General features: G+C 48.3%; 1 protein-coding gene across 13 annotated transcripts in view; it reads right to left on the bottom strand.

The window, feature by feature from the left end:
- LOC105494466 (RH-like protein) overlaps nt 1–16,003 on the bottom strand; it is a 66,563-nt gene that overhangs the window by 21,755 nt on the left and 28,805 nt on the right. For 10 of the 13 annotated variants that reach the window (XM_011762892.3, XM_071098380.1, XM_071098368.1 and 7 more), the window contains 4 exons: nt 7,811–7,958; nt 6,574–6,740; nt 4,817–4,954; nt 1,539–1,672 (listed from right to left, as the gene is read on the bottom strand). In XM_011762892.3, coding sequence (XP_011761194.2) covers nt 1,539–1,672; nt 4,817–4,954; nt 6,574–6,740; nt 7,811–7,958 — 587 coding nt within the window. Of the gene's footprint in view, nt 1–454; nt 625–1,538; nt 1,673–4,816; nt 4,955–6,573; nt 6,741–7,810; nt 7,959–16,003 lie in introns of all 13 variants that reach the window. The other 3 variants (XM_011762893.3, XM_011762889.3, XM_011762896.3) reach the window with 3 other exon arrangements.

Raw genomic sequence — 16,003 nt, 5'->3', positions numbered from 1 at the left:
CGCCTCCCGGGTTTACGCCATTCTCCTGCCTCAGCCTCCCGAGTAGCTGGGACTACAGGCGCCCGCCACCTCGCCCGGCTAGTTTTTTTGTATTTTTTAGTAGAGACGGGGTTTCACCGTGTTAGCCGGGATGGTCTCTCGATCTCCTGACCTCGTGATCCGCCCGTCTCGGCCTCCCAAAGTGCTGGGATTACAGGCTTGAGCCACCGCGCCCGGCCCACGGGCTTTTTTTTTCTAACCTCCCCTGCCTGTTCTCTACAGGCATCCGAGTGGGACCTTGCTAGGTCAAGTCCTCATCTTACAGAGGGGAACTCTCAGGCCCAGAGGGAGGAAAGCTTCTGCTTAGAATTGCACAGTTATTAAGACAGTGGCAGACACATCACTGGAACCCATGACAGAGGCGCCTTGCTTCACACAGGTCATCCCCTCCTCACCCCAAGCAAGGATATCTCACCCACTGTTATGTGATCCCTATAATTTGGGGCTACGGTTGTCTCTGTATAAGGCATCCAAGAACCAGAAGGAACCCCAGCACCTCCATGATTTCTCTGAGACACCTCCAAACACATCAGCTCCTCATCACCTGCTTCAGCCATTTTTACAGCCAGGTTCCAACCCAGTGATCTTGGGCAGATAACTTCTCCTAAATACCATTTCTTAGAGTCTGAGAATACCTCAGTAGGCGGTTGTGAGAATTCAAGGAGAAAACGCATATAATGGTTTTTAGCCTAATGCTCAACACTTATAAAGCAGTCAATAACAGTAGTAAATGTTATCAGTGAATATGATTATCATCAGGCTATCAGTTCATCTTTAAAAATCCATCCCTATATTGCACCCAATTCACTTTTTTATTTTATATAAGCCATGTCCAGAAAATATTCACACAACATCCAGGAGGTAATGGCCAGGGCTCTGGTGTGTCAAACTGACCATTGCTGTCCACTGTCTAGGGGCCACAGGACCTCCCTCTGGTCTGGAGGCCCACATTCCCACCTCACAGTGAGACCTCAGCCAAGGTCCACCCCTCTCTGGGCCTCAGGGACGGGCTGTGCTTAGCATGTTCCTGCATTCGCTTATTAAATCCAGTAGCATCCCAACAGCCCTATGAGCGGAGACAGTATCATTATCTCCATTTACAATGGGGTGACTGAGGCCGAGAAAGGTTAAGCCGCATGCCCAGCTAGTACGCAGTGGGAGCAGGTCCACAGCAAAGCTCTGCATCATGACCTGAACCACAGTCTTAATTGGCTTGGGCCTATCTGACCTGCTCTGTCTTTGTGGGGTCTCAGATTTCGCGCCTTTGTTCTACACCTAGGCTGCCCTATTTGGAAAGAAGAGGTGGCCTGGAGAGGTGATAAATCTATCCAAGGTAGGGGCTGGGCAGAATTTCTGAATAAATCAGCCAACAAGCATTTACTGAAGCCAACTGAGCACCTGGCCCTGAATGCACACGCCCCAGCTAAGGACTCTGCGCACATTTCTTCCTGAGTTGGAGGGGAGTGTTACAGGGATGGCGGGTAAGCCCAGTGACCCACATGTTACTGCTGGCCCAGACGACACGAAGCGCCATCAGCACAATGTAGGTGATCTCTCCAAGCAGAGCCGGCAAGCCGAAGGTGTAGTGCACGCTGTGGCTCTCGTGAATCCCCAGCACTCGGTTAAAACACACCTGTGGACGAGTGTTAATATAAGCAGATTGGCAGGTGAGACCCATATTCCCTACCCACCCCTTTCACACACCCTTGGCATCTGGGGCCACCAAAGGGGGATGGGCACTAAGGCTCACCTCAAAGAAGCCCTTCTCAGATTGAATGTGCACTCACATCATCGGGGAGTTTGTTGAAATGAACAGTGGGCTTTAGTGGATGTGGAGTGGGGTCTAAGAGCATTTCTAACAAGGTCCCAGGTGATGCCAATGCTGCTGGTCCACGGGCCACACTTTCAGTAGCAAGGGTCCAGTGTAGGCACTATGCACAGTTTCAGCTGATAGTTCCTTGTGATGGGGGCTGCCCTGTGCACTGTGGGATGTTAAGCAGCATCCCTGGTCTCTCCCCACTAGCTGCCAGTAGCAGCCCCCACCCCACTATGTCAACCAAGAATGCCTCCAGACATTGTCAGATGTCCCCTGGGGGGTGACCGAGACCCACTGGTCTAGCCCAAATTTAAGCACCATTCCAAAGACAACACAGCTGGTTAGAAACAAAGCATGAGGCCACACCTCCAGATCCCCATTCAGTAATCCTTCCTCCCCATCACTCAGCCTTCCACACAGCCGTGAGCCAGCAGATGTGGACACAAATGCAAATTCTATCAGGCTGGTTCCTTCCTTAGAATCCCCATTAGTCTTCAGAATAAAAATCCAAGTCGGGCGTGGTGGCTCAAGCCTGTAATCCCACCACTTTGGGAGGCCGAAGTGGGCGGATCACCTGAAGTTGGGAGTTCAAGACCAGCATGTCCAACATGGCAAAACCCCATCTCTACTAAAACACAAAAAATTAGCTGGGCATGGTGGCGGGCGCCTGTAGTCCCAGCTACTTGGAAGGCTGAGGCAGGAGAATGGCGTGAACCCAGGAGGCGGAGCTTGCAGTGAGCCGAGATCACACCACTGCACTTCAGCCTGGGCAACAGAGCGAGACACCATCTCAAAAAACAACAACAACAGCAAACACACACACACACACATGCACACATGAAAATTAGCCAGGCGTGGTGTTGGGCACCTGTAATCCCAGCTACTCAGGAGGCTGAGGTAGGAGAATCACTTGAACCCAGGAGGTGGAGGCTTCAGTGAGCCAAGATTGTGCCACTTCTGCCTGGGTGACAGAACTAGACTCCATCTCAAAAGAAAAAAAAAAAAAAAAGAATAAAAATCCAGACTCCTCAACTAGCCCAGGAAGTGTGCCTGAGCACCTCCCATCTTTCAGGGATCTGGGTCCACCATGCTCCTGGGTGGACCCTATGCCTTTAGAATGTCTGTTTCCTGGTTGGGCCACACACTCTTCTTACCAATAACCTTTAATACACATTGTTCCTTCTGCCTGGAATACATTCCCCATGTCTCCCCCTGGCTAATACTACTTATCTGTCAACACTTGGCTGTCAACTGTTTCCTCTGCTCCGGGAAACATTTCCGGACCCACCCCGGGCTAGCTTAGATGTGCCCTGTAACTGTTCTCACACTGTATTGTGTTTATCCATTTCCCTCACTAAACTATAGCTTGAAAAGCAGGATGAATGTTAAAACGTATGTGTTGAATGAAGGAATGATGAATGAATGAATATATGGATGAATGAGTGAATCATCTTTGAATAGTCCTGCCAGGGATGAAGTCAAGGAAGCAGGCTCAGGGAATGTGATGGGCACTGAGCCTGATGATAACTTGCTATGTGTTCTTTTTTCTGCCTTTCCTCCTTTCATTTCAGGGTTTCAAAGCCAGAGGAGATAAAAGAAATTTGCTCCCCTTGCAAAGATGAAAATCAGATTTGCCCTGGTTTTGGTCAAATCAAACTATTGATCAGTTTTTCCTTATTTATTTTATTTTATTTTTTAATGGCCTCCAGTTCCATCCATGTTGCTGCAAATGACAGGATTTCATTCTCTTTATGGCTAAATAATATTCCAATGTGTATATAAAACACTTTTTTTTTTTTTTTGAGACAGAGTCTTGCTCTGTCGTCCAGGCTGGAGTGCAGTGGCACGATGTCGGCTCACTGCAACCTCTGCCTCCCAGGTTCAAGTGATTCTCGCATCTCAGCCTCCCAAGTAGCTAAGATGACAGGTGCCCGCCACCATGCCTGGCTAATTTTTGTACTTTTAGTAGAGATGGGTTTCGCCATGTTGACCAGGCTGGTCTTGAACTCCCGACCTCAGGCGATCTGCCCGTCTCGGCCTCCCAAAGTGCTGGGATTACAGGCGTGAGCCACTGCGCCTGGCCAGTTTTTCCTAATTTCAGGTTGAAATGGACCCCCTGAATAATCACTGTTCATCAAAATCCAGCCTTCAAAAATATACTCCTTTTTCCACCATCAAGTCTTCAAACCCATGAAGATTTGTTGTCCCTAAATATTTAGGGACACACATTATAACCTTAGAGAAGCACATTATAACCAATTGGCTATAATGAGTTATTCTGGAATGATCAGGATTTGCTGAGTATTGAAGAAAGATCCATCCACTTAGAAGAAGAATTAAACAATCAGAAGTGGACACGACCTGGACGTCCGCCCAGCACCCTCTTCCGGGTGCTGCTCCTCTCACATCATCTACACGGTTCCCCAGCAGCAGCCATGTATGCACGATGTGCCCACCCCCAGATGAAGACAGCATTATCCAAGTTAAACCAAAGAGCCCCTTCTCCAGAGAATTTGGGATTGGGGCCAAGAGATTCCACCAGGCTGCTTTCTTGAAGCAAAAACTACATCCCACCATGTGGGGTGGAAGAGGAGGAAGCAGGTCTATAGAGTAAGAATAAAGCAGATATTCAGGAAAAGCAAAGAAAGAAGTAAAACAGGGGCTTCTGGGCTCCCCACAACACTCCAGTCCCTGTCCTTGAGTTCTGTGACACCCCAGTAGCCTTATAACAAATTCTCCCCAATGCCCAAGCAAGCTCAAATGGGTTCTGTCACCTGCTCCCCAGCATCCTAACAAATGCACCACCGAGCCAGGGTGGATCCCTCACTAGGTGTTGAAGCCAACATGAGAATGCACCAACACCTGCCTAATGCAGCTGTGCACTGCATAGTGGCCCATCAGGTCCCAGCACCCTGCTGGCCTTCAGCCAAAGCAGAGGGGGTTAGTTGTCTAGTCTCTTACCGGCAGGCACTTGGCTCCCCCGATGGAGATCAGCCCAGCCACAAGACCCAGCACCATGGCAATCCAAGGAGAATGGATCACGTGACATGAGGCACTCACAGCCACGCCTCCTGCCAACGCTGCATTGTGCATATAAGTCTGCAAAGAAATAGCTTTGGGTAAAGAAAGCAAGGTAGAGAGAGAACACCATCTTGCTACAAGTGACCAGCACGCTGGGAACAAGGCAACCCTGTAACATCCTCCCTGCTTTGCTGATCCTGAAACCACCTCTCCCCTGTGTTGGAACTACATGTCCTTCATCAATGGACATGAGGGCCAGCACACTACTGCCTCTTAGGCCCAGGGCACAGTTACCTTGATTGTGCAGCATTTAGGGAATGAGCTGGGAAGTCCAGGTGCTCAGCATCCTGGCACCCATTGCACTTATTAGTGATGTGTCCCTGGGCAGTGGGAAGAATGGGTTTTTGTTTTATATTTTAGAGACAGGGTCTCGCTATGTTGCCTGGGCTGGTCTTGAATTCCTGGCCTCAACCAATCCTCCTGCCTCAGCCTCCCAAAATATTGGGATTACAGGTGTGAGCCACTGCACCTGGCCTAGAAGAATGGGGTTTTGGATGTACCTTCTTCATAAGGTTATTGTAAGGATTAAATGAGTTTCCACATATAAAGCTCTTAGCCCAGTGTCTGGCATAGAACATGAATAAATGCCCAGTAGACACAAATCATTGTTATTGTTTTTATTATTATTATTGGCTACGTGGTGCCTGTGCCACCCTGTATGACTGGGCCCAGTTCCAATAAGCTGGGCCTTGTTCCTGGGTCATAGCTCTGCTACGTCCTTCACTGCTCCAGAACCGGAGCCTTGCCTTGCTCTCATCTAACACCCTTAGCTCTCACCTAGGATTAACCTCTGGGCTTCCCTGAGCTGACACCCACTCCTGCCTTGCTGGATGTCTTAGACTTGCTGTCACCATGGAACTCATGGCCACTCACTTCCTCTTAGCACTGAATTCTGCTGTGAAGCTGTCATCTGTGGCCACATTCTTTCCACTCCAGCCCCTCCCACCCCAGCCCCACCACTGGTCTGTCCAGACTTCCCTCCAATACCACTGGCTGGACCCCCTGCCCCCATCATCACAAGAATCTGTTTTGTCTCCCCTCTCACCCATCTTTGCCCACAAGACTCACACACACCATTTCCTGTCTGTATTAACAGCAGCAGCTAATGTTTGCCTAGTACTTACTCCCCGTTAAGCACTTTACATGCACCATTTCTTAATTCCCACTTTACAGATGAAGCCATTGAGACTCAAAAGGTTGAAGTGGCTTGACCAGGGCCACATGGTTAGTGTCATATACTTCTCTACTTCTGATTCTGATGGTTCCATTCTTGAAATTTGTTGTGGGGAAGAGAGAGGCTGGCGATTTCTAGTCTAGTCTGTTGCTGCTGACTCTCGCTCACGGTGACTGGCTTTAGCAACTAGCAGAAACGAGGTTCAAACTCAGGTGTGTTTCATGTTAGCATGGATGGATTTAACCACTCCCCCCAGAAAGCCTTTGATCACTGGACAGTCTCCTGAGTCCCAGGCCCACTGTGACCACCCAGCGTTCTTCCTAGAGCTCCGCTGTAGAGGCAGACATGGCTCCACCACCTGGCATGCCCTCTCCCAACCCACGCTGGCCCTGGGGTGGGAAGGGGCATAAATACGTTAGTCCTGTTAGACCCAAGTGCTGCCCAAGGGCAGCGCCCTCCTCACCATGTTGATCTTCCCTCGGGGGTGAGCCAAGGATGACACTGAGATGGCTGTAACCGCGCTGACTGCTAGAGCATAGTAGGTGCTGAACACGGCATTCTTCCTTTCGATTGGATTTAGCAGCAGAGCAGAGTTGAAAGTTGGCCAGAACATCCACAAGAAGAGGGTGCCTGGGGGCCAGAGAGGGTGGTTGGTGAGAACCACACTCCTGCTCCAAAGGTCTGAGCCTTGAGGGCTTTTGGATGAGAATCCTAGGGCTGGAGAGTCTCAGCCTTGTCACTTAGAGCTAGATGGGCAAGTCACATCTTCCTTCCAAGCTCTCAAGCTGATACCAGTTAACCATATTTTATAGACAAGGAAACAAAGGCCAAGAGGGTTGAAGTCTGCGTACCCCACGCTTCCTGAACCTGGTCTGTGATGGTCAAATGCTTATTTGTATTTATTTTTAATTGAGATGGAGTCTTGCTCTGTCACCCAGGCTGGAGTGCAGTGGCGCTATCTTGGCTCACTGCAACCTCTGCCGCCTGGATTCAAGAGATTCTCCTGCCTCAGCCTCCCAGGTAGCTGCTATTACAGGCGTGTGCCACCACGCCCAGCAAATTTGTTTGTATTTTTAGTAGAAACGGGGTTTCGCCCTGTTAGACAGGCTGGTCTCAAACTCCTGACCTCAGGCGATTCACCCGCCTTGGCCTCCCAAAGTGCTGGGATTACAGGCTTGAGCCACCGCACCTGGCCCAAATGCTTATTATTACTATTATTTTAATGAATGTGCTGCTTTAATTTGACCCCGTGGCCTGAGAGTCCTTTGCCTATTATCAAGCTCACTGCCCGATTTTCTATAAGCCTCTCCCAGCAGTCTAAGTTCATCATTTTCACAGATTTTCAAAGTACAACATTATTACTATTCCCACCCTTGTTCCTTCACCCCGGGCCCTACTTTCTTCACTTGTCCAATTCCCTCCTTTCAGTTGAGAACAAAGGATTTGGATAAACTTATTTAAACTCACACATAATGAGTGTCTCCTTTCTAGTGGATATTAATGAAGAGAGGTCCCTAAAAGCAAATGCTTGATTCAAAGGTATGAATTTAGCAAACACTACGCAAAGAAATGAATCATGACGGAAGGGCTTCAGACACCAAGGGGAAGTTGGTAAAGGAGGGAGATTTTTCAGCCAGAGCCTTTTCTGAGCCATTCTGCTCAGCCCAAGTATTAGACCACTCACCCCACCTTGTCCTTACCCAGCATGGCAAACAAACCGGGGCTCGTTGTTGTCTGATATTTATCCTCTGTTCCCTTGGGTAGAGGCTTTGGCAGGCACCAGGCCACAGTCAGCCCAAAATAGGCTGCGAACACGTGGATGTGCATCATGTTCATGCCGTAGTCTATCTGCAATAAAACCCAGCAAGAACAGTGAGTGTCGGCATCCTCTGCCCACGGGCGAGCCCTGACGGTCCTTGGAGAAAGTTCAGAGCTTCACTTAGGAGGTGTGACTTGAAGCCACGAGACTGGTGTTCAGAGCTTACCCAGCCCAACCCAGCAGGCTTTGCCCAGGCTGGAGTGCAATGGTGCGATCTCGGCTCACTGGAACCACCGGCTCCCAGGTTCACGCGATTCTCCTGCCTCAGCTTCCCTAGTAGCTGGGATTACAGGCATGTGCCACCATGCTGGGCTAATTTTGTATTTTTAGTAGAGATGGGCTTTCACCGTGTTTGCCAGGCTGGTCTTGAACTCCCGACCTCAGGCGATCCACCTGCCTCAGTCTCCCAAAATGTTGAGTTTACAGGTATGAGCCACTGCGCCTAGGCTTTTTTTTTTTTTTTTTTTGAGACATAGTCTTGCACCATTGCCCATGCTGGAGTGCAGTGGTGTGGTCACAGCTCACTGCAGCCTCCAACTCCCAGCCTCAAGTGATCCTCCCACCTCAGCCTCCTGAGTAGCTGGGACTACAGGAATGCACAACCATGCCTGGCCAATTTTTAAATTTTGTGTAAAGATGAAATCTCCCTATGTTGCTCAGGCTGGTCTCGAACTCCTGACCTCAAGAGATCCTTCCCTTCCAAACTGCTGGGATTACAGGCAGGAGCCACCACACCCAGCGGCCCAGCCTATCAGTAGCTCTTATATACTTTTGACCAAGGTTCGCTTAGGTGTGCCAAAAACCCACAAAGACATGCACCTCACTGATTCCTACTTCTCAGCAGAATTTTAACTCTGCAGGGAGTGATGAGTGATATAAAATTTGCAACATGAAGTAGCCAGACTTCTTATAATACCAAACTAAAGTCTTTGGTACATTCTAGATATATTCTAATTTTGCATCACGACTATCACACTTTAGTAATGCTTAATAACTTAGTGGGCTACTGGTGAAGGCTGTCAGCTGTGCCTTCTAAAAATACCCAGAATTGGCAGGATTTTTAGCACCATTTCCCACTGACCCCATCTTGGTTTAAGCCACCATCACCACTACCCCAAATTGTTACAATAACCTCCTAACTGGTCTCCTCATTTCCACCCGTCTCCCTGTGGAGTGTTCTCCACACAGCAGGCAGAGTGACCCTGTTAAAATGCAAGTCAGGCTGGGTGTGGTGGCTCACACCTGTAATCCAAGCACTTTGGGAGGCTGAGGTGGGTGGATCACCTGAGGTCAGGAGTTCGAGACCAGTCTGGCCAACATGGCAAAACCCTGTCTCTACTAAAAATACAAAAATTAGCCGGGTGTGGTGACGCTTGCTTGTAATCTCAGCTACCTGGGAGGCTGAGGCAGGAGAGTCACTGGAGCCTGGGAGGCGGAGGCTGTAGTGAGTTGAGATCGCGCCACTGCACTCCAGCTTGGGCGACAGAGCGAGACTCTCTATCAAATAAATAAATAAAATAAAATGCAAGTCAGATCATGTTACTCCTTTTTTTTTTTTTTTTTTTTTTTTTTGAGACGGAGTCTTGCTCTGTGCCCCAGGCTGGAGTGCAGTAGCGCGATCTTGGCTCACTGCAAGCTCCGCCCCCCTGGGTTCACGCCATTCTCCTGCCTCAGCCTCCCGAGTAGCTGGGACTACAGGTGCCCGCCACCTCACCCGGCTAATTTTCTTGTATTTTTAGTAGAGACGGGGTTTCACCGTGTTAGCCAGGATGGTCTCGATCTCCTGACCTCGTGATCCGCCCGTCTCAGCCTCCCAAAGTGCTGGGATTACAGGCTTGAGCCACCGCGCCCGGCCTATGTTACTCCTTTGCTCAGAAGCCTCCAGTGGCTCCCATGTCACTCAAAGTCAAGGTCCATGTTCTTGCCATGACCCTACAGATCCGCCTGACCTCTCTAACATCACCTCCTATTGCACTCCTCCACTTGCTCTTCTGTCATCCTCAAACCCACTAGTGTGTTTCCACTTTGGGTCATTCAGCTGCCTGAAATGCTGACCCCTAGCCAGTATGTAACAAGGGCAGGGTGAAGGGAGTAGTCCACCTGGGTGCAAGCAATCGGGGTGCCTTTTCTGTAGAGGGTGTCTAACAATTCTAAAGCCAACTAAAAAGTCTGTCTGTTTTCTATTTACTTATTTTTTTTTGAGACAAAGTCTCGCTCAGTCACCCAGGTTGGGATGCAGTGGCACGATCTCGGCTCACTGCAACCTCCACCCCCTGGGTTCAAGCGATTCTCCTGCTTCAGCCTCCCAAGCAGCTGGGATTACAGGCGCCCACCACCACACTCGGCTAATTTTTGTATTTTTAGTAGAGACGGGGTTTCACCATGTTCCCCAGGCTAGTCTCTAACTCCTGACCTCAAGTTATCCATCCGCCTTGGCCTCCCAAAGTGCTGGGATTACAGGCATGAGCCACTGCACCTAGCCTACTTTTTTTTTTTTTTTTAATCACTATGTGCTGACAATTCTAAACAGCGTGGGTGATAAAACAGCCCTCCCAGCATCCTGCCATTGTTCTGCCGCTGTTCTCAGGTGCCCATGTGGCTTGTGCACTCGCTACCTTCAGGTCTGTACTAAAAAAAATCACCCCCTTGATGAGATGAAGCTGCCCCTGGCCTCCCTCTCTCACAGTTTTTCTCTCTCCTCAACTTTTCGTGTTTCCTTTCTCCATTTCATTATTCTCTGTGGTACTTACCACTCTCTAACATGCTATATCTTTTGTCCATTTTATTGCTTATTGGCAGTCTTTCCTTCTGGAACAGACGTTCCATGAGAGTTGTATTTTCCACTGCCACAAGAGTGCCTGGCATATATAAATACTAAATAAATATTTGTGAAGTGAACAAATGATGGTAAAAAGCCCTCAGTCATACACAAAGAGGAAAGTCTATGTAATTCCCTGATAAGAACTGAAAAGCAGGCGTTTTTCATCTCTTTGAGCTCCACCAGGAAGGAGTTCAGGAAGAACACTTGGGGATTCTTGGTCTGGTATATTCATTTCTTAAGCTGCCTGCACTGAAATGACTCTGGTCCCTGGCTCTGGTTCCCCTGAGCCCTCCTGCTGAAGAAACCCAGGCTGAATTGAAGTTTTGAGGAAAATAAACACCCAAAATCAGTGCTAAGCCCTCCTCTACACCAGTTAAGTTAGCAAGTCAAAGCTGCAGAGAAGAGAGGAGATGATGTTATATCAATGCAGTCTTTTAAAGCAATCGTTATGAAGACTGCAACAAAGCAGGAAGAGGTTCGGGCTCGCAGGGAGTGTTCCACCTCTGAAATTTACCCCTCTTCTTGACAGCCATGTTTTCACTGTGTGAACCATCTCCCATGCCAGCTGCAGCTGGTCGGACCAGAGTGGAAAAATAACCCAGGAGACTGATCCGATTCTCTCTCCCTGGACTGCAGAATGGAGACTAACTGAGAGAAAAGAGTTGTTTTCTGCAGGATCTGGGACAGAGAAATGCAGGAACAAGTGGAGGTGGGTGGGTGGGTGGAGGGGACACGTTTTTCGCTCAAGAGAAAGCTGGTGTACAGAGACATTAGATGTACAGAGAGAAACAGAGCCAAAAGATGGAGAGCACAGACTACCTGGGATCTCAGCAGCTTCTCATAGCCAGTTCCAGTGCCCTCCTGAGTCTGGCAGCACCTCCTGCCCTTGGAGGTTCTTTTTGTTTGTTTGTTTTTTAAAATTGTCCATACTACACAGACATACCTTTATGGTTCTTATACTGAATTCTCTCCATTCTTCCTAAGAAAGCTCTGGTTACATTTTCTTCCTGGGAATCAGGGAGTTCTCATTAATCCTTACATTAAGCAGAGAGAAAAAGCAGAAAATGGAAGTGTGCAAACCAGAATCCAGGAGCCCATGGTGATATAAACAAATACAGAGATAAGTGGATGAACAGAGAAGTGAAAACTTTTCCTTACAGAAGAATGCCCACTATTGAAGGGAAGATGGAATTAGAAAACCAACATTGGCAATTATTATAGTACTAATTTATTCAGGGAAGAATCAATGAACACTAAAATCAGTGGGTGAATGTTGGATGATAAACAGGATTCCTATTGGAAATTATCTCCTCACAAGATGTTTATTAATTACAAAGGAGAAAATAGTAACTTTGCAGTGGAAGATCCTGGCAGGTACCATCTTAACCCAATGATCACAGTTAACACACCTAGTAATGGGGCAAATTGACAGTCTGTCTTCTGATATGATATACTAAGAAGGGCGCACACGGCTTCTGTTGAATTCCTACCAAAAATGCATACCCATCATCTAATCATGAGGGATGGCAGACAAACCCACATTCTACAAAATAACTGGCTCAAAACTTCAACACATGTCAAGGTCATGAAAGATAAAGAAAGATGAAGAAACTGTTCCAGATTGATGGAGTTTAATAAGACATGAGAACTAAATGCAAGATGTAACCCTCAACCACAAAATATACATATATATTTTTCTAGAAAGGATATTATTAAGACAATTGGTGAAATTAGAATAAGGTAATCATAATGTATCAACGTCAACTTCTCATTTTTGTTAACTGAACAATGGTTATGTAAGAGAATGTCCCTGTGTTTTAGGAAATTGTATTAGTCTGTTTTTACACGCTATAAAGATACTTCCTGAGACTGGGTAATTTGTAAACAAAAGAGGCTTAATTGACTCACAGTTTGGCATGGCTGGGGAGGCCTTGGGAAACTTATAATCACGGTGGAAGGTGAAGGGGAAGCAAGGCACATCTTACATGGTGGCAGGTGAGAGAGAGAGAGGAAGAGAGAGAAGAAGTGCCACACTTTCAAACCATTAGCTCTCCTGAAAACCCACTCACTATCACAAGAACAGCATGGGGGAACCACCTCTGTGATGCAGTCACCTCCCATGAGGCCTGGCCCTCAACATGTGGGGATTACAATTTGAGATGAGATTTGGTAGGGGATATAGAACCAAACCCCATCAGAAATATACACTGAGGCTGGTTATGGTGGCTCACACCTGTAATCTCAACAGTTTGGGAGGCTGAGACAGGCGGATCAACTGAGGCCAGAAGCTCAAGACCAGCCTGGCCAATATGGTGAAACCCCATCTCTACTAAAAACACAAAAATTAACTGAGCATGGTGGCACATGCCTCTAATCCCAGCTACTCGGGAGGCTGAGGCACCAGAATTGCTTGAACCCAGAAAGCGGACATTGCAGTGAGCTGAGATCACACCACTGCACTCCAGCCTGGGTGATGGAGCAAGACTCTGTCTCAAAAAAAAAAAAAAAAAAAAAAAAAAGTAATATACACTGTAGTATTTAGGGGTTAAAGTCACATACACAAATGAAGACAACTAAAAATTAATAAATACAAACTTCCAGGTTGGGCGCAGTGGCTCATACCTCTAATCCCAGCACATTGGGAGGCCAAGGCGGGTGGATCACCTGAGGTCAGGAGTTTGAGACCAGCCTGGCCAACATAGCGAAACCCCGTCTCTGCTAAAAATACAAAAGTGAGCCAGGCGTGGTGGTTTTCGCCTATAATCCGAGCTACTTGGGAAGCTGAGACAGGAGAATCACTTGAACCCGGGAGGCAGAGGTTGCAGTGAGCCGAGATTACACCATTGCACTCCAACCTGGGTGACAAGAGCGAAACTCTGTCTCAAAACAAAAACAAAAACAAAAACAAAAACCTTTCCATATTCCCTCCAAGATCATTGTTCTCTTTTCCACCCCAAACATCCCCAGCTCCCTTGAAGAAGATGCCATCACACTGTCCCTTCCTTGCTGTGGTCTAAGTCTCCTGGCCGCCTCTTGGTCCCTGACGATGTCAGCTCCTGCCCTTTAGCCTTTCTCTCCATCGTTCTTCCCAGAAATTATCTTAGTCCACCCAACTCCTTCCCTCTCGGTTCCTTGACCGCTCGCCTATCTTTCCCTACGTTACACTTCTGCCACCCACTGTCAAGCCTTAGACCTTGTCATTACCAGTAACTGTGTTGCCTCCGTAGCCTCAGTTTCAGGCATTGTACCTGATAACCACCACCACCTCCTATCTGTCCAGCTCACTTCCTTAAATTGCCTCCCTTCAACAGTTCCAATCAATGGGGCCTGAGAGCAATGGTGATGATGAAAATAACAGCACTGCCACAACACTTACCCCATGCCAGGCACTGTTCTAAACGCTTTAGAACAGTGTTCAAAATTGAACACGTGTTCGCTCACTTGTTCAATCCTCACAACAGCCCTAGGAAGTAGTATTATTCTTATCCCCATTCTATAGATAGGGAAACTGAGGCACAGAGAGGTCAACTAAGGGGCCCATATGGATTCAGCTAGTGTGGGTTGAGCTGAGATTTGTACCCAGGCTGCCTGGCTGGGCTCCCCCATTTTCACTCTCTCTCCTTTCTTAACCAGCTTAGATTTCGTGGGCTACTGTTATGCTTCCTCCTTTGCAAACAGCCCCATCTCTGGTCTCCCTTGGGCTTTGGGCTCACTCTGGGCAGCACCCCAGGCTGGGCAAGTTCAACTCTGCTTCTTCCACACCTGCCTGGAGCAGCTGCACACAGCCCTGGTCACTGACGCACTTTCCACCAATTACAAGCCCTAGGGACCCTGGTGCCAGCCTGCAGTCCCGCTGCACCCCCCCAGTCCTCTCACTCTCTTCTACTCCCACAGATGACCATACCACACTTTCCCTCTCCACAAACCCCATCCCTACTTCCCACCCTCACATGAGGCTGATGACGGTGCCTCTCGTTTCTCTGCGAAAATACAAGTAATTAGTAAGGAATTTTCTCTTCTCCCTACAGGAGACTGAACCTGTGGCACCCACCACCAAATCTGCCAGTCTATTCACAGTCCCTGCCATTTCTCTCGTTAAGATGAACTATCCCTGCATCAGCCTAAAGGCACAAAATCCTACTCCCGCTTTCCAACTCAAAGGCTTGACTCTTACAATTCATCTCTCTTCTGTTTCATCAGAGTTTTCTTCTCTCTATCAGATTATTGCCCTCCCGCTTCTTCTCCATTTCTCTGTTCCCCTTTATAGCAAAGTCCTTGGCAGGGCTGCTTCTGCATGCTGTCTTCACTTTCTCATCTCCCGCTCTTGAATCAGTCAAGCCAGGCTTTTGCCTTCATCCTCCTTTAAAACCACGCATGCCAAGATCTCCTTGCCAAATCCAATGGCTACTTCTCAGCCTCCATCCTACTTGACCTCTCAGCAGCACTCAACCCACCTGAGGCCCTCTCTTTCCTTGCCTTCCAGGACCTCACCCTCTCCTGGGCTTCCTCCTGCCTCTCCAAGCACAATTCTGTCTCCTTTGCTGGCTCCTCCACATGTCCCCACTCCAAAATGCCGGGTGTTCTAGCACTCAGTTCTCAGACTTCTTCCCATCTCTCTTTATCCTCACTCCTGAGTGATTTCCTTGGGTCTCATGGCTTTAAATACCATCTGTAGGCCGGGCGCGGTGGCTCAAGCCTGTAATCCCAGCACTTTGGGAGGCCAAGGCGGGTGGATCACGAGGTCAGGCGATCGAGACCATCCTGGCTAACACAGTGAAACCCCGTCTCTACTAAAAAATACAAAAAATTAGCCGGGCGATGTGGCGGGCGCCTGTAGTCCCAGTTACTCGGGAGGCTGAGGCAGGAGAATGGCGTAAACCCGGGAGGTGGAGCTTGCAGTGAGCTGAGATCCAGCTACTGCACTCCAGCCTGGGCAACAGAGCGAGACTCCATCTCAAAAAAAAAAAAAAAAAAAAAATACCATCCGTATCGTAACAACTCCCAAATTTGTATCCCTAGCCCTAACCTTTCCACTAAGCTTCAGACCTGTACATTTCCATTCAGTGTCTCCACTGGGATGTTTCATACACATCTCTAGCCCCCAACCTTAACCCTAACGCTACCACATTTGACACTGAACTCCGGGTTTTCCCTCCCAGATCTATCCCACCCCAGTGTTCCCCATCTCAGTAAATGGCACCAGCAGCCGCTGAGTTGTGCCAGATCAGAACCTTGAAGTCATCTTGACCCTCT

Source organism: Macaca nemestrina, chromosome 1 (assembly GCF_043159975.1).
Source record: "Macaca nemestrina isolate mMacNem1 chromosome 1, mMacNem.hap1, whole genome shotgun sequence".
In the NCBI taxonomy this organism is placed as follows: Eukaryota; Metazoa; Chordata; class Mammalia; order Primates; family Cercopithecidae; genus Macaca; species Macaca nemestrina.
This window is presented reverse-complemented; position numbering and strand designations above follow the sequence as displayed.